At 37.3% G+C, this 23,940-nt stretch overlaps 2 protein-coding genes across 2 annotated transcripts; one reads left to right on the forward strand and one right to left on the reverse strand.

Moving 5' to 3' along the window:
* Nucleotides 1-20,534, reverse strand: DR1 (down-regulator of transcription 1). The gene is made up of 3 exons (XM_043878122.1): nt 20,070-20,534; nt 10,807-10,970; nt 1-3,823 (listed from the first exon to the last, which is right to left on the reverse strand). Exons 1-3 carry the CDS (start codon nt 20,287-20,289, stop codon nt 3,677-3,679), a joined length of 531 nt encoding a protein of 176 aa, XP_043734057.1. The 5' UTR covers nt 20,290-20,534; the 3' UTR covers nt 1-3,676.
* LOC122676757 lies at nt 20,392-23,923 on the forward strand. The gene is made up of 3 exons (XM_043876337.1): nt 20,392-20,447; nt 20,524-21,301; nt 23,864-23,923. The coding sequence occupies exons 1-2, from the start codon at nt 20,392-20,394 to the stop codon at nt 21,290-21,292; spliced, it is 825 nt and encodes a 274-aa protein (XP_043732272.1). The 3' UTR covers nt 21,293-21,301; nt 23,864-23,923.
* Nucleotides 23,924-23,940: the final 17 nt, after the last annotated feature.

A 23,940-nucleotide genomic window follows, 5' to 3' on the forward strand; every position in this document is an offset into this window, starting at 1 on the left:
AGTTATAACAAAAAATTTTTTAATTCAATTAAAAACTTAAATCATGAACTTTCTACAAGATACTACTTTTAAACTCAACATAATGTTTATAATTACTTAAAACTTACATTTCTTCTGAGGAGCAATAACCTAATGAATGTATAATACTACTGTGTCAATAACAAAATACTCAAATACTTTTGCTTTTATTTTCCTCTTGTATCATACTAAACAACAGACCTCCTGTAGCAAGTATAACTCATTTGGTGTAATTTAGGAATTTCGAGAAACTACTGAACATTCTAGGTCACTAGACCATTATAGTAATTCATTATCATAGTACACATTAAAATGGTGCCTTTTTACAAACACTTTGGAAAACTGAAAGTACACACTAAATACCAAATACATTCACACCCTTTAACCCAACAATTCCACTTTCAGGTATAGATTCAACAGAGACGCATGTATACACTCACAAAATGACAGGTATAAGAATGTTCTCCACAGAATTATTCATACTAGTCCAGAACTAGAAACTATTCAAATGTCCATCAATGACAGAAAGGATAAATTCTGCATATAATGAAATACTATTCAGCAATAAGAATGAATGAACTACAAATACATGCAACAATATGAATGAACCTCACTTGGGCAGGTTAAGTAACTACCTCCTAAAATACCTAGGATTGAAGCCCTGAAACCTGTAAATGTTAACCTAATATGGCAAAAGTGATCTTGTGACGTGATTAAATTAATGATCTTGAGATGGGGGATTATCCTGGATTATCCAGGTGGGCCCTAAGTGTTGATGCAGAGGAACATTTGACTACAGAAGAAAGATGATGTGATGATAAAAGCAGAAGCTTTGAACAGAGGAAGAAGCCACAAGCCAAGGACTATAGGCAGACCCTGGAAACTGAAAAAAGATAAGGAAATGGATTCTCCACTTACAATTTCCAGATTCAGGAACCAATCTTGCCTCTGACCTAATAAAACTGATTTTGGACTTCTGATCTTCAGGACTGCAAGAGAATACATTTGTGTTGTTTTAAATTCCTTAAGTTTGTGGTATTTTGTTACAGTGGCATCAGGAAATCAATACACTCAAAAATAAAACAATGAGCAAAACAAAGAGTGTATTATGTATAACTGCATTTACATAAAATAAAAGACAGGCAAATTGATTTTAGAAGTCAGAATAGTAGTTACTTCTGGGGAGGAAGAAGAAAGTGTGGAGATAGGGGCAAAAGGAGAGCTTCTGGGGTGCTCATAATACTGTTTCTTAATCTGAAGGTGGCAAAATGAATATATTTAATTTGTGAAAACCCTTACTTATGTACTCTTCTACATGTATGGTATATGTAATTTTAAAAATTGATGTCTTTTCAACATTTTTCAATCTGATAGTCTGCTGAAAAAGACAGACATATTCAAGGAGGTAGGGAAAATACTTACCAAACAATAACTTTATTTCTCAAGAATACTAAAAATTTTGTCTTTCTCCAAAAGATTTTAAAAATCTCAACAAAAGACAGAATATAATAGTTAATTGCTAAAAAATAAACTAAAACACTGCTGAATTAGCTCTGTTATGCCTGCATCCTGGGACTGTAAATTACAAAAATACAAGTAAAACCACATTTTCTGAAATAACAGTAAACAAAGGAGAAAGTCAAATACTATATACCAAAAGATTAAAATTGTTCTGGGGGGAACTAGGATTCTTGAAACTAGTAAAAATGGTAGTAATAGAAATCTCATGCCATCAATCTGTACAGATCATTAAATATAAAAACAATTTATAAAACACATCAGATTTTATTGCTTGAAGAATACAGCATATGAAAATCACAAGAATGTCAAAATGAAAGTCACTAGGATTTGAACATATAATACATTATCAGATGCAGTAAAATATTAATTAACCTGAACTCTGCATCAAAAAAAAGGTATGGAAAATATCTACGTTTTTTCCTAAGAAACAGATATACTTAAAATAGAAAGTATAAGGGTGTTACAGTACAAATTAGAAAAGCCAACACTTATTAACTTATTATTTCTTAGACTAGACTACCTTTGGTACTTAAACTTTTAAAAAAACAATCCCTTCTATCTTGTTCAAACACACTCATGGATACAGTATCAACTTAAAACATTCAGCAGGATTAACCTATTTGTGGCATGGAAATTTATTTATTATTTATTTATTATTTATTTAATAAATGTGTAACAATATTTCACTTTTTCTAAAACTGCAAAATATGACCATTAAGAATATGATCATTAAGAAATCTAATACTTGTACATTTGACTTATTTAGCTCTTCAATTAAAACTGGAATTCTAGCAGCCACAATCTATCTTTAGACCTGGTGAATACACAAATTTAAACAATTTGGCAACTGACATAGTGATTTAGATTACTTCATACTATCTTAAGTGGCTTTTCCATTTTGTTTTCAAAATACAAACACAATAGGCCAGTTCTTCAAAACACTGGATTCCTATAAAAATCACTATTGTACTTTACTTATTAGAACCAAATTAAAGCTTTTCCCTTTTAACAAGCAGGTTAAAATTATTTATGTTTCACAGAGGGCTAATCAATTATGACACATTTTCTTAAACAAAACAAAACCAATCATTTTTTAAAGCTATCACTCAATTATGATGGAGATAATGATGCCATTTCAAAGGAAGTATTGGACACTCTAGGCCATCTAGTCAAGAAACTGTAAAAGTAATGCTAAAAACAAACAACAAGGAAACTATAACTACAAGTTAAATTACAAAAAGAATCCCCTCTTATCGCAAGCATGCTCATTAACTGTCATTTCTTTCCCCTAGGAAAGGTCTTAATATTCATGAACCAACCAATGCAACCTAAGCAATTGTTTCACAAGATGGACTAAGCAAGTAATACTATTAATGATTACTGGAGTGAAATACTAAGAATCATGACAGTCCTCAAAACTGGGCAGTCTTTGAAATGTAATAGTGTAGCTGAAGATGAATTATGCTATAATGAAACTTAAGTTTTTAGCTCTACATAAAATAAAAACAAAATTGAAAACATAACCTACCAAATTTTATAACTACTATTGAACATACTCCTTCCTAGTTTTTGAATGCCTTGTTTTGAGATCTTTTTTAAACAAGTATATTTATCTGAGCATGTATGTTTATTGCCTGTATATATATACTCATTTTAAAAGACAAAATCCAGATACTACAAAACTGAGCTTTGTTTTTTCACCAACCTGATCTAATGTCTACTATATCACACAGCACCTCCCCCCAATAATTTAAAATTCCCAATTTTTAGTTTAGTTAAAAGGGCAGAGGAAATGCAAATGAAGATTTAGAGCTTCTGTATAAATTTCACTGTATTTTTATAAACTTGAAGTTTTCTGTAACACTGTTTATTGATCAAACAGACTCACTGCTATCTAAAATTTCATAAACACCATTAAAAATTCAAAATTGATATTATACTGAACCTTAAGTTTTCAACAGTTCAAAGAGACAGATTTTACATGAATAGCACACAACAGATGAAACTTAACAGCAGATATCCCTAGAATACCAATGGCAAGTCCACCAAGATGCAAAATTACAGATAAGCATTTTTTCACTGTTTTCTTGTGCAGGGAAAAACATTTTACAGGGAACAGAAACTCAGCTGGTGAACTTCAGATATCATCGTCGTCGTCTTCATCCTGAGAAGACCCGGCCTGGGTGGACGCGCTTGCTGACGCAGCAGCGAGCTGTGCTTGCTGGGCAGCTTGCTGCATTTGAAGCCATTCCTGTTGGGCCAACTCTGCTTGTTGCTGTCTAGCCTAAACACAAAAAACATTAAAAAAAAAATTTTTTTTAACCTGTAACATGCACACTTTGTATATCAAGCCAACCATAAACTTAGTCATTATTAAATTGGGTATTTTCCAACCACTATAGATGTTGTACATCAGGACATTAACTCTGTAAGAAAATATAATGAGAGACTGCTGCTTCTCAATTCTCTTAAGGAGAGTTTACAAAAGTTTCCATAAAAGTTTTCTATAAAAGTTTCCTTTTATGTCACATAATGGTTCAACTGAAGAACCTAAAAAAGTTCACAGAAAAATCACAACATTCTCTCTCTGGTTTTCTTTTCCCTGTGTTTGCCTCTCTTTTGTTTCACTTGACTCTTTTGCCCTCTCAACTTATAATTTTGATGTAAATACTTGCAATCTAAAAATTGTATCTGTGGTTTAGAATATCACTAGTACAGTACCTCTGTTACAGAAAAGTACTGAACATGAATGCAATAGCTATCCTGATATTTCTTTAAAGTTTCTATCATAGTTCTTTACCCTATAGATACATTTCTTTCTTCCTCTGCCCCTTTCCCCTCTTTATAAATGCACACATATGTATGCGCACACACACATACACACAGAACATACCCTTCCCACATACAAACTAGTGAAAATACTTATCTAGTACTGAATTTGAGGATAGTTAAAATCCATTCATTTGAAATAACCTCTATAAAAACCACCCTGGATCTGAGAAACCAAGGTACATCCACAGGCATTACATGCTCTGTTGTATGAGCTAAGGTTCCTTCCCAATTTAATTTCATTAGCAGAAAAACTATACCAAGAAGGGAAAAATGAATCTGTTCTTGAAAAAAATCACATAATTTCCCATTAAGAGTTTACCAAAACAATGTTGTTTCTCCATTTCTGCCTTTTTTCAGAATTAATCTTTTAGCCTGGCTCATTCCCTCGTTTAGGAATGGCCAATTGCTAGCCAGTATTTAAAACACACATCAGTTTTCTTGATCTTTCTAGGTCACATTCTCCGCTCTATTTCATAGTCTATTATTCTCTATGCATTCCCATACCTATCTATTTTGTTCTCTAATTACCTGAGTATATTATCTTTTTTCTCCTCTAGACTTGAGAATAGAAAATGTTTCCATATTCACTGTTGCTTTCCCAACATACAGGCCCCAAGGGGTTTCTGAATGAACGAATGTTTTGTGGGAAAACAGTAATGCTCAGCATAACCTTAAGATTTTTTACCATGTACATTTCTAACTTTTCTTAATAATATAATGCATTTATTATCCAAACATTCCCTGGGGATAATTATAATACATAAAAAAATCATTTAATTGTTACCAATTAAGTCCAAATTTCTCAGCCTAGAATTTAGACCCTCCGAATTACGGTGTGCTCCACTATATTTTCTCTAATCTTCTTTCAAAGCATTTATCTTGTGCTAAAAAACAAAACAAAACAAAAAACCCAAAAGAACCCCACCTAGAACATAAAATGTTTTCTAATGATACTTCATACTCTCCCATTTCTGCTACCTTTACTCATGCTGATAGTCATTCTTTTTGAAATCTGATTTTCACCTACTGTAATTCTTCTCTTCCTTTAAGTACTCCTGAAATACTATTTTCTCCAGTAAGTTTGTTTCTGATTCCTTCCAGTATTATTTGGGGTCTAATAAGGAGACATAAGTCACACTAGTTAGGGAAACAGAAAGAATGTAAATATAAAAGATCATTAACCAAGTATAAAGGTTCTAACTAGGTAATTGAAGAGGCGAAACAAACACTAAGATTTGTGTGTGGCAACTACAGGAAGCAGCCACCAACCTTAAAAGTGAAACAAGGGAAGAGGCTGAAATTTTTAAAACTTAGAAGGTTTGAGGAGCAAACCACAGAACTGAAACTCAGCCTTCTGAAGAAGGAGTATATTTGGCTGGTACTACCATCTCTAAGTTTAGAAGAGGGCCCCAAGATTTGAGACCCACATACCTGAGGAAGGGGATGCATGTTCAGGTAGGTTCTGTAAGTATTAGAGAAACTGCAAACCAGATTCAGTTGCTGCTACAGGAAAAAACTGATGCAGCCAGGGTGAAGCACTGCTGCGTTGCTCAAAGGAACCTGAAGCCAACTGGAAGTAAAAGAAAGGAACAAGTGCCTTCTTCCACCCAGCCATGTAATCTCCCTTCAGAGCCCCCCATTAGCAGCAGAGTCTAGGAAAGTCAGCTAGAAAAGCAGAAACATGGTTTGCAGACTACTGTGCCCATTCTCAAAGCTAGCACAGGAAGGGGATTTCATGTTGAAACAATTGCTTAGTAACTGGCACACTTCTACATTAAAATCTATCTATATTATACCTCCCCTCTGAAACAAAAATGGTTTTTTGTGTTTGTTTAGGAAATTAAAGACCAGGTATTTTAGTAACTACTTCTACCTATTTTTATAAAGAAATATGGAAAATATTTCCATAATACACAGGCATATTTACTATTATGGCAGGAATACCCAGAGTTCAAAACAGACTAAGAATGCTTCACAGAAAATACTTGAAAACTGTAGAGCAAACCAAACATATCAATTTAATCAACTTAAGAATACCTACTCTGTGGCCTAATCACCTATAAATAGGTATAATTTTGTGGCACAAAAAAAAGTCAAATAATCTCAAGTCTCTACACAGGTTTTATTACAAAGCTGCTTTATCTCATAGTTTGTTCATTATCTCATAGTTTGTTCAATAATCTGCAAAGACATGTACTGGTTATATTTAAAATTTAACTGACTTTTTTAGGTACCACTGCCCCGTATCAGCACCAATACTTTTCTCACTGAACAAAAAGGACTCTGATACCTTTAAAATCAATACTGACTGGTAAATATTGTTTGTATTTATGTCCATAAATTAAAATTTTTAGTGGTATTTAATTTCTTTCCTCCTAACTTGCTTCTTACCCAATCCATCCAAAGTATTTTCCTTCTAAAATCGAAGAGTGAAAGAGAAGTAAATTAGGCATTACTTGCTAACCCACTTCTTCTGGAAATTTTCATTATGTTTTAAGACTCCCACTCCCACATGCTAATATGATTCATTTACAATTTACAGTTAACTTTAACCTCAACATACTAGTGGTACCTCCTTTTCAAATATTTGCTGCGAGCAGTGAAAGGCAGCTTCTCTAAAAGAGGCTGCTTTTTGTTAGTATGTTTTAAAATAAAGTCTAAATGATTAAGTGAAATGAAAGTTATGAAAAAGATGGTATAATAATTTATCAGTTCCATTCATATTTAAAACTAAAGTATTAACACTATGTGCTCTAGGAAGAGTACTAAGCAGCTACAGTAATTTTACTTCTCTTCTGATTTTTCTCACAAGAGCAAAGAAATACTAGGGTATTTTTTATCCATAGGTCAGGGCAAGATAGAAAGGAGATAAGGGAGGAAAAAAAACAACAGATGACAAGGGTAGAAAAGTGAAGACAGAATTTGCAGCCAGTAGATTATTTCCTTCATTCAACTTTTTCTCATAGAAATGATAAAGCACATTCATTCCACTTAAAAGTTCCAAAATAAAATTTAAATAAACAAAATGGTGGCTAGAGTATTAGCATAGTATTGTAGAAAGAGCACAGGTTTTGAAGTCAGAAGATATTTACCCATTTCATTTGTCTAAGTCGATCCTTCCCAGTAAACTAAGCTTCATAATGACATAACCACGTCTCTTTTTTACACTATTATAAGCTTAGCACCTAGCACTATATCTGGTAAATAGTGAAGACTTTAATAAATATCTGTAGAACAAATGATCTCATGCATGCCTCTCCATCTCTGAATCTGTTTCTTAAAGTGTAAATGAGTACAGTAAAATTTGTATTGTTCATTAAAAACTCTGCAAAGTATATAAAGTATTTAGCAGAGCATCTTTCCCTTTATCAAATATTTACTTTGGCACCCTGTAGGTGATCTACCATAGTAGAGACTCAATAAATAATAGCCACGAGCTTTTTAAAAAAATTATCAATCCTCCATTCATACCTCATATTCATATGGATGACAACAGTTTGCACGTGGTCGTGCCTGCCTCAAAGGCTTTTCTACTTTAGCACCTATTTTCCATGTTGTTGTGAGGATTAAATAATACTGGTAAAACACTTAACACATGGTTAGAACTCAATAAACATTGGTAAGCTGTTTTTCCTTATTAGTTTAAATGGTATCTGGTGTCTAATGCTTGATAACTTAAAATTTAAACAATTTTGAATATAAGCCAAACTGGATGTTAACGACTATAAAAAGATCAGTTATGGAGCTAATCTGGAAGAGATGACCTAAAATGGTATTTCCTAGTTCTAATGGTAATTACTATAACCTGTAGCAATTCTCACCTCTTCTATTCAAAGCAAACCTGTCTTTCATTTTCAAATGAGAAGCCAGAACATTGTAGGGAAAAAACAGTCTCACTTCTCCCCCCACCTTCTTTTTTTTTTCATAATGGTGAATAGATTCTTGAACCTCCTCAAACTTCAGAATCATAATTTGGAAGATCAAGGTTGAAGTAAATGATTTCAAAAGTCTGTTCCACCCCTATAGTCCTGTGCTTCCCTGACACATCAATTTAACTCAGTCATTCAACAAATATTGAATACTCCCCCTGTGCTAGTTAACCATGTTAGATGGGTGCTAAAGATACAATTCAGAGAAGGCAATGGCAACCCACTCCAGTCCTCTTGCCTGGAAAATCCCATGGATGGAGGAGCCTGGTGGGCTGCAGTCTATGGGGTCGCCAAGAGTCGGACACGACTGAGCAACTTCACTTTCACTTTTCACTTTCATGCACTGGAGAAGGAAATGGCAACCCACTCCAGTGTTCTTCCCTGGAGAATCCCAAGGACAGCAGAGCCTGGTGGGCTCCCATCTATGGGGTCGCACAGAGCTGGACACGACTGAAGTGACTTAGCAGCAGCCGCAGCAGAGATACAATTAATAATAGGTCCAGCCTTCAAGGAGCTTACAAACTAATGGCAGGGACAGACAACTGTAAATGATCACACAGCACTATTCCTATGATGAAATAAGTATCTCTGAAGAACTGAAACACTGTATTTTACATCCTCTTTACCACAGGATCACCTCTGACCCAATGACTCAGGTCTAACTTTCAAGATCTTCCCACTGGAAAGTGAGTTCAATGCTTTATATCAAAAAAGTATGTACTTATAGACAGTTTGCTTGAGCAATCTGAGCATTTCATTAGTACCCAGAAATGGAATGGACTATTTTTTAAGCTATTCTTGTAAATCTTCAAGTTCGTAATTCCTTGCTCCTGCCTTTGCAGGGTAAGTAGGAAGGAGGTAGAGATGAGCAAATGAAAATATCAGTACGATATCTCAGTCCGTGATGATAAATTTAGCCTTGGACAGTGATCTGCATTCTTAATAACCAGGTTATTAAGCTCTCAGTCTTATAGGGAGTGAATATTTAGTCATTCAAGGATCACTGTAGAGTTTCCCTTGTGGCTCAGTGATCCGCCTGCCAATGCAGGAGACACGGGTTCAATCCCTGACCCGGAAAGATCCCACATGCCGTGGGACAGTTAAGCCTGTGTATCACACCTACTGAGCCTGTGCTGTAGAGCCCAGGAGCTGCAACTTCTGAAGCCTGTGTGCCCAACTCCATGACAACAGAATCCACCACAAGGAGAAGCTCCTGCCCTGCTACTAGAGAGTAGCCCCTGCTAACTGCATCTACAGAAAAGCTCACATACCAATGAAGACCCAGCACAGCCAAACATAAATAATTTTTTAAAAAAGAAGAGAAATCACTGTACACTGTAACTATCTTCTCCCCAGCTTCAGGGAACCTGGCAGAGAAGGAGGGAAGGACAATTTTTCCCGCTAAATTTCTTCTTGTTCTTGCCTGTGGGTATTCTGGACCAGGCCCAGTGCATCCCATGCCTGAGTAGAAAGGACTGATGGAAAGCTTTTTTCTTTGCATCAGCATGGGGCATATGTGCATATTGGTTGTTGTGTTATTCACTCCACGTGGAAGCTGTCTGGCATGCTGCATGGGCTTCTTCATCTCCTAAACCTCATCCCTAGGTATTTTTATCAGGTAATGAATGCTGCCAGCCTTTGTTGCCTCTGCTGTAACACAAAGGCACAGTGAGCCATGGAGACAAAGGAAGGTAAGAGATACTATAGCAGTCATCTTCGGAAAATATGATCTTCCACAGAGGGATGCTCCAAAATACGTTACAGAGCTTGTTTCCACTGTCACCAAGGGACCTGGAAGGGAATGAAGAAGGTACCCAGGATTCTGACAGTGGGCTAAGGCAGGCCAAGAAGATGGCAGAGCAGTAACACTGGAGAAATTCTGAGAGGCTAGTCACAAACTCCACTCAATTCCAGCTCCCGGTGGTCTCCTTTTTTAAAAAACAGAGGGAAATAACAAATAGTTCTTGTTGCTAATCCTCCAGAGACTTGACATTAGAACAAGTAAAAAAGGAGAAAAGTTTTCTGCCTTTCTCTGTTCCACTGGCCCTTCAAAGTTTTTAAGATTAGAGTGTTTTAAAGGTATAGTAAAGACCTAAGTTAACTAAAAAGTAAATGTTAGTCAGATTTTTTTAATATGCCATTCGTCTAAAAATTTGATAAAATATTTTCTCACCAGTTCATCAGTTTAAATCTTACGAATGTTTAGGTATACTTTTCATGCTTTTAAATGGTCATTCTGCCTGAAAAAAACATCAAAGTAAAGTCTCAGTAGTCATTTGGAGTTGTTCTCTTCAGAAAACAGGTTGCTGCAAATATTTAAACAGTAGGCCAAATAGAGTCAAACTGGCCAGAGCTAACATCAGACTCTATGATCAAACAATCAGCCACAAAAACAAAATTGTTTGCATATGCATATTGACTTGGGAAATGATTTAAGAAAACAGTATGATTTTGGTGTACAAAAAGGGTCAGATTCAGATGAAATAATTTAATATGTGTTACTTACTTTTGCAAATAATTCCTGTTGCTGTCTCAATAATTCTTCTTCGGGAATGCCAAGATTTTCCAAACGAGAACTGGCCTTTCTTCTTTTTAATGCTACTGTCTTGCATTCTTGTAAGACTTCTTTTACTTCACTGATATAAGAGCCAAAGCCTAAACTTTCTAGTGCTGGGAAAATGAAAATATGAAAACATCAGAAAGTGATAAAATACCACTTTTTCTTCACCAATGGAATATTTTGTGAAGCTTGCCAGTGGGAAGGTGGGGGTAGTGGGGGGAGGTATTTGGAGGGGAAGACTATTGTCTTCTAATAATTTTACCTATTTTATGGTGCACAATAATCATCTGTATGACTAAGACAAAATATTTTATCAGCTTTCTTAATACTAGATTGCAAATTAGTTAAAACTTAAGGAACATATCAAGGCACAGGCCTTCACTTTTCCTTTTCAACTTTTTAAAAACTAAAGCATTTCCTGTGAGGGAAGGAAAAAAAGGCCCAATGTAAGAACATGTGGTTTTACTAAGAAAACATTTTTTCGTGTACCACTCATAGTAAATAAATCATTAAGTCAGTCATTTTCTCAAAGAATACAAAAAAAGGAAATATTTGGAATATACTTGTTAGGAAATATATTTAGAAAAAGTAGGCTTAGAAAAAGTAGTCTGGTAACATAAGCTTTAACTTACAGCAGGATAGGAGGAAAGAATAGTTAAGTTCTTTTGTCTAATATACCAACAGGAAACTATTTTTAGCAAAGACACTCAACCTGCCAAGTTTAAGAAATACTGCTGGAAATAACTTATGAAATTTGGAATTTATTCAGCCAAAGACCCTGAAAATCAAACTTAACAAGAAATACTGCAAAAATATTTAAAGTGATGTGGAAGAAAAACTGAGATAAAGGAGACTATAAGGATAAAAGAAACATCAACAAAATATTCTATTTTTTCACATTTAGAAAGAAAAATTTATAAGAAAATAAAGCCTTCTATAATCTAGAAAGACAAAGCATAAAATTTCCTTTTGGTTCACAGTATTTAAAATTATATAGTTTTCGGTATGTTGACTAATGCCCCAAAGTCATACTTTGCTTTCTGAACCAACAATGAAATACAGGTGGTAAAAAACATGGTAAATGAACTTATTTTTACAGACTTTCAACAGTTATGATGAACCAGACTTCCTCAGTAAAGATGCCCTAAGTTCTAAATCTAGGAATTTGCTTTTCAGGGAGAATACCAAATATACCTTTAAAATGTACATTCCCATGTAAGCTGAAGTTTTTAAAGGCATCTTGAGTGATTTACAGTTTTAAATTATTTCGTATGTTAAGCTGTTTTCACCATCTTTAGAAATAACCTGATGTCAAGAAGTAGACTGCTACTACTTGAATTTTAACTTACAGACCCCATTCTTTTGACCCTCCCCAAATTTCAATAAGACATTATTCTGAATTCTATTTACCAAATTACCAACCACCTAATTCCTGGCCTCAAGGAGCTTGGGGGTATAGTAGGAAATTAAGTGAAAACTAGGCAGCCTGAATTTTTTACTTGAATTGACAGACATTATTTTTTAAGTGTTAATGCTAGAAGCCAAAGTTTTTCATTTGTATTTTCTCTTTTTAAAGACACAAGCATATTAGTGTATTTTCAATAATACTGGCTGGAAATAATATCAGAAGAAACTAGTAAATGACTACAATCTAAAGAAGTTTTATTTATTTAGCCCTACAATAAGATCCTCCAGGATCTAGTCCCAGCTACCTTTCCAGCTTTATTTCTGCCATTAAATCCCTGAATACTTTGCTAAACCTGATCACTCAGTGTTTCCCAACAGGCACTGGTTTCCCAAATTCATGCTGACAGTAATTCATTCACAATCCAGATCAAACTCTGTCTTCAAATTAAGCTTGCCTGATCCTCCTAGACAGAAATCCGCTCAATTCAGTGGCTCAGTAGTGTGCGACTCTTTGCAACCCCATGGACTGTAGTATACCAGGCTTCCCTGTTCATCACCAACTCCCGGAGCTTGCTCTAACTCATGTCCATTGAGTCGGTGATGCCATCCAACCATCTCATCCTCTGTTGTCCCCTTCTCCTCCTGCCTTCAATCTTGCCCAGCATCAGGGTCTTTTCCAATGAGTCAGTTCTTCCCATCAGGTGGCCAAAGTACTGGAGTTTCAGCTTCAGCATCAGTCCTTCCAATGAATATCCTGTGTTGATTTCCTTCAGAATGGACTGGTTGGATCTCCCTGCAGTCCAAGGGACTCTCAAGAGTCTTCTCCAACACCACACTTCAAAAGCATGAATTCTTTGGGACTCAGCTTTCTTTACAGTCCAAATCTCACATCCACACATGACAACTGGAAAAACCATAGCTTTTACTAGAAGGATGTTTGTTAGCAAAGTAATGTCTCTGCTTTTTAATATGCTGTCTAGGTGGGTCATAACTTTTCTTCCAAGGAGCAAGCATCTTTTAATTTCATGGCTGCACTCATCATCTGCAGTGATTTTGGAGCCCAAGAAAATAAAGTCTCTCACTGTTTCCATTGTTTCCCCATCTATTTGCCATGAAGTGATGGGACCGGATGCCATGATCTTAGTTTTCTGAATGTTGAGCTTTAAGCCAACTTTTTTACTCTCCTCTTTCACTTTCATCAAGAGGCTCTTTAGTTCTTCTTCACTTTCACTTCTGTCATCTGCATATCTGTTATTGATATTTCTCCCAGCAATCTTGATTCCAGCTTGTGCTTCAGCCAGTCCAGCATTTCCAATGATGTGCTCTGCATATAAGTTAAATAAGCAGGGTGACAACATACAGCCTTGATGTACTCCTTTCCTGATTTAGAGCCAGTCCATTGTTCCATGTCTGGTTCTAACTGTTGCTTCTTGACCTGCATACAGACTTCTCAGGAGGCAGGTAAGATGGTTTGGTAATTCCATCTCTTTAAGAATTGTCCACAGTTTGTTGTGATCCACACAGTCAAAGCCTTTAATGCAGCAGAAATAGATATTTTTCTGGAATTCTCTTGCTTTTAGACAGAAGTAATCTCCCCTTTTTGAAAACAGAATTTGAAACTTGGTTCTCACTGTATTTGTATAATCTTGGATATATCACTTAATATCTAAGCTTCAATTTTCCATCTCTAAAATGATAACAGTGTCTATTTCATAACACTTCCTACAATCAGAAGCACTATAATGGTTAAGCATGCAGCCCCTAAGGCTGCCAGGAACTGACACCCAGCTCTTAGATTAGCTGTGTGACTTAAGGTAAGTTCCTTCACCCATGTTCTTAGAAAACAAGAATACAGTACCTACATTTCATCAGATCATGTTGCTATGAAAAATAAATGAATTAATATAAACAAAGAGCCAAGAAAAGAGTTTGGCCCACAGAAGGAACAAAATAAAGCATTTATTATTATATTATTGTACTTTATTACTTTAAGGGTTGGAGGAATCAACAAGTAATTAACTGAAGGCATTTAACACAATGTCCAACACAGAAGAGTTCCTTACCTAACTTGGACAATGTATTATTCATCTTCAGTTTTTAAACTTATTTTTCTCTTACATTTTAAGGAGTACACTAGTAAGTGTACAGGACCCAGATAAATGCACAGCTACGCACTGTTGCTGTTGTTGCTTAGTTGCTCAGTTGTGTCCAACTCCTTGTGAACCCATGCATTATAGCCCGCCAGGCTCCTCTGTCCATGGGATTCTCCAGACAAGATATAATGGAGTGAGTTGCCATTTCCTACTCCAGGGGATCTTCCCAACCCAGGGATCGAACTTGCATCTTTTGCACTGGCAGGAAGGTTCTTTACCACTGAGCCACCAGGGAAGCGACACAGCTACTACCACCCCATTAAATTCTAGCTAAACAAGTATATTAAATTCACAAAATTAACAAATCAATGCAACAGAGAGACAACTCTTCAAATATCATGAATTCAAAACTAGACATTAATAACTTCAATCCAATCTACCTTAAACCATGGCGGTCCTGGGTTAAAAAAAAGAAAAAAGAATTGCTACTAAAATCATTAAGGTTGAGAACACTGCTTTCAAAAGAAAACTGCAAGTAAATCCAAGGTTAACATTAAATATTATTGAAAAAGCTGTGCTCTCAACACTGAGTACACTGTACTCTCAAAAAATGGTTCAACAAGAGCAGCCATAAATTTAATCTCAAAACTGTACTGACTAATCCTAATTTTAAACACATTTTGGCTAACAAATATGATTAACTGGATATAGCATTTTCTAAACAGGGATATTTTACATCTGTTATCATGCAGTAGTAATACCCCCATTTTACATAAAGGAGAATCTTAAAGGATAAGGAAATGTCCCCTAAGCAGGACCATCTTAGCTGTGCAGGTTGTTCAGTGCACAACAGCAACATATCTGAGGAGAGCCATTCATACTGTAAACATCATAGATCTGAATTCTTATTAGGGCACTTTTTCTGGCAGATGGTAATAAAGGTTTTCATGGAAGGAGTATCTTTTTCTAATTTGTACAAAGGGATTTTATGGACTGCTGATCCCCTGGCTCTAAGGATCTCAGAGTGAAAGCTAAAACAATAAAAATAAATAAAATGAATAATAGTACATCTATTTTTAAATTTGTGGATAAAACACATATCACTTGTTTCTCAGAGGTCTGCTGACATCTACCTTACAGCATATTAGGGGGAAAAAAACCCTTAGCAATATTTTTTCAATTTGAAAGATAGACAGTTATGACTACTTAAAAAAAAAAAAAGGTAAAAATGTACACCCAACAACAATTTTAACATAGGTATATCTTATATTTTACAGTAATGATGTACTCCCCAGAAGTTTTGTTATAACATGAATTTGTGTGAATTATTTTATCCTTCAAATGCATAGTGTATGCTTTTCATTTAAAAAAAATAAAATATAAAAAATGGCTTTCTCTAATTTCTCTACTTTCTTTTGTTTGTACGTTGGGGGAGGGAGGTGCTGTGGTTCACTTAAAATACATTAAGAGAAGGTAGGCCAAAGTGATTTCTTGGCTTAATGGCCTAACAAAGACCCTGAAGAATCATGTCATCTATGGCAGCTATCCCCAAACTTTTTGGCATCAGGGACCAGTTTTGTGGAAGACAATTTTCCCATGGTGGTAATGCGAGTGATGGTGAGTGGCAGATGAAGCTTCCTGCTCACCCATGCTCACCCTCCTGCTGTGTGGCCCAGTTCTAACCAGGGGTTGGGGATCCCTCCTCTATGGTATCACCACTCCTGGGGATCCGGGACAACAACGAGAGATGGATGGCAGAGCAAGAATCAAATATCATTCATCTTTATATCCTTAGCAGTATCTAGCACAGTGCCAATCCAAAAGTTAACTGTTGGGTGGCAGAAGGAAAACAAAAACAAAAGACATACTGATTTTAAAGAAGACAGTAAAGTCCTAACTTGAAAAGGACCTGTGTGTGATAAATTGTTCAATGCAAATGACATGCGTCCCTTCAGAAAAAAAGTATCAGTATGGATGCTTATCTAGGCAATACAATGCTATTCTCATTATTATTACTATTATTACAATACAACTTCTTTGCAATCACTTAGATCCCCTGATTGCAAAACTACTTCAAATCCACTTTCCAAAACAGACTGTGGTTGAAGCTTTAGAACAAGGATACTTAAAGTATACTGTGGATTTGTATCACAACTGCATGTAATTGTCTGCAATGAGTTAAGTACAGAAACTCAAAGTAAGCATTTTAAGAGCCTTCACAGCAAAACTGTAGCTATGTGAAGCGATGGCTGTGTTAACTAATTTTATTGTGATAATTAATTCATAATATATACACACACCAAATCATTAGGTTGTAAAACTTAAACTTACACAATGTTATATGTCAATTATAGTTCAAAAAGCTGGGGAAAAAAAAGAAACTTCACAGCAATTTGACAGTAATTTTATTTCTATTGAATGCAGTATCAAAATTTTTCATTTTGTTTTTCTAGTGACTCATTTTTATTGTATTTTACCAAGTACCAGCGTGAGAGGGATTGGAGCAATACAACTGCTGAAGTGAATCCTCAGAGGCTTTTTCAAACTTTGACTAACTTGCAGTTACTATTCTCAAAAAAGTAAGAAAGAAAATGTAGCAACAGATTTAAAATGCAGAAGTAAAAATAATATCATTTAAAATATTCCTATTTACACTTTCTCTTTATAAATGGCATCATGACATAAGGTTAAACATAACAGACCTTCAGTTTTACATTTTAATCAGTATCATATAGTTTTTAAATTATAATTGTAGCATATATTTCATGTAAGTTTCTCAATTCTGACTGATTCTCAATAATTGCTAAATTATACCTGAAACCATTAAGTATTATTTGTACATAAATGGGGAAACCTTAGTTAACAGATTTGCCTAAGGCCAAACACTTCACAGTACACTTTGCAGTTCTTAACTCTCAATGTCAGTTCTTTCCATAATGCAACAGAACATGTTAGAACTCATTTAAGAATGTGTTCACAGAAACCCAGAAACAAAACAAAATAAAAAATCTTTGAAGTGTATAACTCCATTTGTGTGTATGTTATCTTCAATGCCAAGTCCATGTTCTTAAACTCAAAATAAGCAAAATATTTATATTAAAATTTTTAAAAATTTTAACTAGGTTATATAATTTCAAATTTACTGGCAATAAAATTTGTTCAACTTTAGCTTGCATTTTACAAAACTGCCTCCAATGCTTAATTTGCTCTGAGAAGGCAAAGCAAAGTGGCAAGTGAAATGTCCTGAAGCAAAGTCTAGTTCAATAAATGTATTACTAAAAAATTCCAAACTTAAACATGTTAGAATCAAACCACTTTAAAATGTACATTATTCCACTTGGATATATCTTACATTCCTAAATAATCAAATTGACAGAACAGCATAAAAAAATGTCATAATCAGCTTTCCAGAGTTAGTCTATAAAATTACACTTTAAACACCTAAAAAAATACACACCTTAAGGATTTCTTTTAAAAAATTTTAATCACGCAAGACAAAAATTTCTTTAAATGATTAAGCAATATGAGATTATAAATACATAAAGTCTATCCCTCTAATTGGGGAGAACTTGGGGTTAAAATGTACATCCTTATCTAACACTTAAGAACAGCAATGCTACAAGAAAACCAAAGTAATTTTATAATGCTGTAACAGGTCAATACATTATTTTTTTTAATTAATAAATCATCCTCAGTACATAAGGAAAATGCTTTCACTGGAACTTTCTGACTCATACGTTAAACTGAATTTAGCATATTCCAAAGTTGAGCTATTTAGCTAGCATACTGCTAGCTACAGCTGCACTTTTCTTCCATCATGTCAATCAGAAATCTAAATATATCCTAGAAAAGAATAAACTCTACCCAAGAAGACAGATTGTAAGGCGTTATTAGATTTTTGGAAAGATCCCCACTTCTGTGGTGTAAACAAATGTTTAAGCAGATCCTTTTGAAATCTTTTGCAATTTTCATTAGAAAGGCAATGTTGATAAAAAGATCCATTTTCTCTTGTATGAGTTATAAAAGGAAATTACAGCTATTTGTGTTGGACAATCTTATGAAAGATTTGTGACAACTGCACATATAATGTAAAAACAAAAACACAAGACAAAAAATAGACGACTTGGCTTTCATTTTACTTGCCAGAGTACTCTAAACAAATAGAATACTAGCTTTAAAGTCAAATATACCTTTTCCTAGGGATTTTTCTCCTTATATACTGAAATGGAAATGTCAGAGTATGTTTTATATATCATTAAAGAATCAAAAATGAAATTACAGAAGTCATCTAAAAAATGAAATGACAAAATGCTTCGGTCAATAACTACCATAAAATACTGTATATGGTGAATATGAGCTGATGTGTCCTCTACTTCAGAATAACAGGAAAATCACCTTTTAAAAAGTTAAATTGTAACAATAAAATGGTAGATAACTGCCTGCCTACCAAAATTAACAATGAATTTTTTTTTCTGACTTCAAAAGCGATCCAGAAATTGTTAGAATTTTAATTGGGTTATTATAAAAGGTAAGCTATCACTTCAAAATTGACCACAACCTTCCCATAAGATTATATGTACCAGTCACAGAAAGTGCTTCCCAAAACATTATGACTAGTAAATGTCTCCCCATTCCTGAAACACACCATCAGAATATGGTCCCCCAAAGCCCTATTAACTGAACTAAATGCTTTCCAATACACAAGAGGAGAAACTTAAACTTTCAGAAGTGCTGTTCAATAAACGCTTAAGTGTATACATCTAAACGGGGAGGACAGCAGGAAACAAAAGGGAAAAGTTCCAAGAAAAAAAAAACTCACGATCTTGAAACCCAAGCTTTAAAAATCTACCTCCAAGGAACAATGCAAGCTATGGAAGGAAGGAAGAAAGGAAGGAAGGTTAAAGAACACTGACTGCCTCTTTCTCACAGAATAGAACTGGAGTGCTTTGGCAACTTGTTGATGAACGGTGTGTGTGAAGTCGTTCAGTCGTGTCCCTGTCTGTAGCCCGCCAGGCTCCTCTATCCATGGGATTTTCCAGGCAAGAGTACTGGAGTGGGTTGCCATTTCCTCCTCCAGGGGATCTTCCTTATCCAGGGATCGAACCTGGATCTCCCACACTGCAGGCAGACTCTTTACCATCTGAGCCACCAGGGAAGCCCATGAAACCATTTTTAAAGCAGAAAATATACTCCAGTCAACACTAATAAACTTTACAATTGTGAACGTTCACGTTAAGAATATTTTTACTCATGTTCTGAAAATTGATCTTTTCTTCTACACTGGTGAAAAAGGTCGGGTGGGAAAGGGGCGTCCTCTCCACTCAAGCTTGAACTTCCTGTCTGAATTCTAATTCTCCAAGAACTTCTGGCTTCCTCTCCCAGTTGTCATGATCCAGGTTTCACTTCAGGCAGGCAAAGTTCTTTTAGGTTTACCTGGCTGTAAGCTGAGGCCGCTACTACTACTTTCTTTGAGGGGATGTTAGCCGACTTAATCGCCTGCAGCTCTCACCTGCATTTGCTGTTTGAAAAGGACCACGAGAATACTACAGAGAGGTCTGAAGGCACCGGCTGCCTCCATGCCCGCAATGGCTTTTCAGTTACCAGTACTAACCAGGAGACAGAACTGAAGGCTTTGACATGAACGCGTCACGCGACCAGCAGGCTGTCCCCGGCCCCTCTTTGAAACAAAATCCCACAAATACCACTTACCTTGTATGACGTGCTCTGGCGAGATGGTTTTCTTTTCCGATTTGTTGCAAATCTCATTGGCTTCAGAAGATATAAGGTGAATGAATTCAGTGCAGCAGTTCACCACCAGCTCCCGGGCATCGTTAGCCACCCGGACATTGGGGAGAGTCTCTTTGATCATCTTATTGATAGCAGCTCTGGGTATAGTGAGATCATCATCGTTGCCAGATGAGGAAGCCATCGCACCTTCTCTCTCGCGCCCCGACTTTTAAAAACTCAACTCTGGTCCACGACGATTTTTCAAAAGGCCGCCCTCGGAGAGCGATCCAGGAGTCCCTCTGAGATGAGCGTGCAGAAAATTAAGGGGCCAGGGGTGGCTGGAGAGAGAGGGGAACACCGGTGTGTGTGAAAGATTTAAGCCGAGGTTGGGACCAAGCAAAGTTGGAGTGGCGGGGGGGTGGGGGGGTGTGCTGAGGATTCTGGGGACAGCACTGCCCACGTCGGAGAGGGGAAGGCAAGGTGGTCCGGAATCTGAGCACTGGAGAACCCCCTTCGTGTCTCCTCAGAGGGGCGTGCGCTGTCGTCTAACCGTTCCCCAACGGCGTGGAGCAGAGGCGAGGTCCGGGGGCACTGGTCTGGCCGCGGAACAGGGCGGACACTCAGTGGGCAAGGCTCTACAGAACTGGAGCCCCCGCTGCCGCCGCCGCCGCCGCCGCCAGCAGCCGATGCCCCCGCCTCGGCCAAACCATCCTTCAGACACCCGCGCCGCCGCCTCACAACATGTCGGCCGCAGCCGCTGCCGGAACCGGGACGGTCTCCAGGGAACGAATACGGACAGAACCAGGCACAAGGGGACCGGCGGCGGCGTCTACTGTGACCGTTTAGCCCGAACGCAGATCGTGGAAGCCGAAGCCACCCCAACGGTGGTCCCTCCAGAGGCCAGAGAAGAAGGTTTACTGGAAGCCTCTCCCGATACCCTTTGCGCTACCGGAAGCCTCGCCCCCACACGTTACCCCCCCACCCCACTTCCAGACCAACTTCCGGGTGTGGCAGCCGCCCTTCCCCCACCCTCGCCGGCGGGAACCGCCCGTCTTCTCCGCCAGCAGCTTCCGCCTGCCGCAGTCCCGGCACGCGTTCTGGGATCCCGCCCCTTCCCAGGGATAGTGACCGGGCGAGCGCGCGCCTCGCGGTACCGAAGACACCCGAGCACGCGCCAGGGCTTCGGCACCAGACGCGGGTTGTGATGGGTTGAGGTGGGTGGGTGTACTGGCTAGGGTGGATCGCTGCCACTACCTTCTCTCAGCCAGCTGAGGCCTCGGAACCCTTTCTTAGCCACGTTTGTAGACAAAGGAGCGCTGGATTTTGTTCAAAGAACTTTCTTTGCTAAGGTTAAGGAGCCCGAATTGAGATTGAAAGGAAGAGGAGCGAAGTCCAGGCTCGGGAATGGGATGTGGGAAAAGGAAAACTCCGTTTTCCTGGGTCTGCGTCGTCCGGAGGAAAAAGCTGTTGAATATCTAATAGACTTTATTCGGACCAAAGCTATCTATGGTCCTCCACCCATTTTCTGGGTTTATGGGAAATGAAACAGAAGTGACAGCCACTACTAATTAACAGCTAAGCTGGAAACTAAAAATAAGATCCAACGTAGTGGAGAGGCATAGTCTACAATGAGCCAAATTACAAGGTTCCAACTTAGACGTTTTCCCTGATGTATTGGTTCTGATAAGGTGGGGAAAAGTGGGTTAAAGTGTATTCAGAAACTGATTTTTTCTCCTTTCCAGGGAAGCAAACGTGTGACAAGTTCTTTACAAAAATTGCATTTTTTTTAAAAGTAAGTTTGCCATAAAGTAAGTTTGTCTTTTTGAAGAAGAGGCTGTGTTATAGAGTGTTGCAATTTCTCAAAAGTAAAAGAGATAACATTTAAATCAGTTTAGGCACTTTAGTTAATCATATACAGTTGTTGTACATACTTTGGCAGCAACTGGCTTGTTTGAAATGTTTTCTAAAAGTTTTGTATTTAGGTGTACGACCCTAGATGTGGCATATTGAGGAAACCATACTTACTTGTTCTTTTTTTTTTTTCAGCGTTTTCTCCAGTACACTTGCAGGTTCTTTAATTTCTGCAGTGTAGACATTTGTTTCTTAGCATTACTAAGTTTAGTCAAAATAAAATGTCTTTGATAAAATATTTAAACTTTTTCTTCAAAATAGGAATGTGAAACTGTTGGCTCAGATGTAGGCCTATGAAAGAGTTTCCTTCCTATATATCTTGTTTCCTTTCTACATGCTTGTTTGTTTCCTACACAACTTCATAATATTCTTCTGGAAATCCAATTTTTGTTCTTCACAACTCGAAAGGGTCCAGCTTGCAATGAAGAGTACCCCCACCACCACCACAACTAGAGAAAGTCCACTCCCTGGAAGACCCAGCATAGCCAAAAATAAATAATAATTTTAAAAAATTACAAAATGAAGTGCTACAGATGCAGTGAGCTTCTGGTTTGTTCATCCCTCTATCCCTGGGGCCTCACAGATCCTGCTACATAATAGGCACTTGGTAAATATTTGTTAACTCTGGAGGTGAATGAGGACCATTAAGGATAGTAGAGTAGAAAAGAAGTCCAAAGACAAAAAGAAGAAAGTATGTCAGGGGAGACTTGTTAGAAACCAAGAAGGTACAGTGCAAGGGAAGCCACGAGGGGAATTTTTTTGTTTGTGTTTGCACACATGTGTGCTAAGTCACTTCAGTCAAGTCTGACTCTGTGCAACCCTATGGACTGCCACCTGCCAGTCTTCTCTGTCTGTGGGGTTCTCCAGGCAAGAATACTGGAGTGGGTTGCTATGCTCTTTATTTTTGGCAGCCTTGGGTCTTTGTTGCTGGTGGGATTTCTTTAGTTGGCCAGAGTGGGGGCTACTCTCTAGTTGTGTGTGGGGTTTATCATTGTGGTGGTTTTTCTTGTTGGTGTCTCTAGGTGTGCAGGCTTCAGTTGGAAGGGTGTGAGATGCCACAGAGAAGCATTGTTGGAAGGGGATCAATCACTGAAGTAAAAGGTCAATAGGACAAAGTAGAAGCCAACATGCAAACAGTTAAGGAGAGGAATACAGAAAAGAGCAAGGAGCACAGAACACACTTTCCAAAAGTTGGGTGGTGAAGGGAAAGGGGCAATGGAGTGACACTTCAGGAAGAAGCAGGGTCAAGAAAAAATTGCAAAGGCTAGGAGACACATACATGTAGTTCAAAGGAAAAGAAGTGTAGATTGACAATACAAGCAAAGTAAGACTTTAAGGAAAGGGAGGTGGATGAGATTGAAAGGTCCAAATAGAATGATCAGGATTAGATATACAGATCTGGGCATAACAGACTGAAGACAAGATTATTCCTTCTAGTACAGTGTTCATCTCTTGTTTGTTCTTTAGTTCTTCTAGGTTCTCTGGTAAACATTTCTTGCATCTTCTCCATTCTTTTTCCAAAACCCTGGATCATCTTCACTATCATTATTCTGAGTTCTTTTTCTGGAAGGTTGCCTATCTCTTCTTCATTTAGTTGTTTTTTCTAGGGTTTTATCTTTTTCTTTCATCTGGGACATAGTCCTCTGTATTTTCATTTTGATTTACTTTCTGTGATTGTGGTTTTCCCTCTTGAGGCTGCAGAATTGTAGTTGCCTCTTCTGTCTGCCCTCTGGTGGATGAGGCTAAGCAGCTTGTGCAAGCTTCCACGTGGGAGGGACTGGCAGTAAGAACTGGATCTTGCTCTGGTGGGCAGGGCTATTCTTAGTAAAACTCTAATCCAATTGTCTGCTGCTTTCAATTTGTAGTGCTGGAGAAGACCCTTGAGAGTCCCTTGGACAGCAAGATCAAACCGGTCAATCTTAAAGGAAATCAACTGTGAATA

The sequence above is a fragment of the Cervus elaphus genome, chromosome 20 (genome assembly GCF_910594005.1).
Source record: "Cervus elaphus chromosome 20, mCerEla1.1, whole genome shotgun sequence".
NCBI classification, from domain to species: domain Eukaryota; kingdom Metazoa; phylum Chordata; class Mammalia; order Artiodactyla; family Cervidae; genus Cervus; species Cervus elaphus.

Excerpts from the sequence above, each read along its gene's own strand:
- DR1 (XM_043878122.1), bottom strand. The coding sequence starts at position 20,289 with ATGGCTTCCTCATCTGGCAACGATGATGATCTCACTATACCCAGAGCT. Across the intron at positions 10,971-20,069 it reads GCCAGAGCACGTCATACAAG|CACTAGAAAGTTTAGGCTTT; the intron begins GTAAGTGGTATT and ends TCATTTTCCCAG. Across the intron at positions 3,824-10,806 it reads AACAGGAATTATTTGCAAAA|GCTAGACAGCAACAAGCAGA; the intron begins GTAAGTAACACA and ends TTTTGTGTTTAG.
- LOC122676757 (XM_043876337.1), top strand. The coding sequence starts at position 20,392 with ATGAGCGTGCAGAAAATTAAGGGGCCAGGGGTGGCTGGAGAGAGAGGG. Across the intron at positions 20,448-20,523 it reads GGAGAGAGAGGGGAACACCG|GATTCTGGGGACAGCACTGC; the intron begins GTGTGTGTGAAA and ends GGGTGTGCTGAG.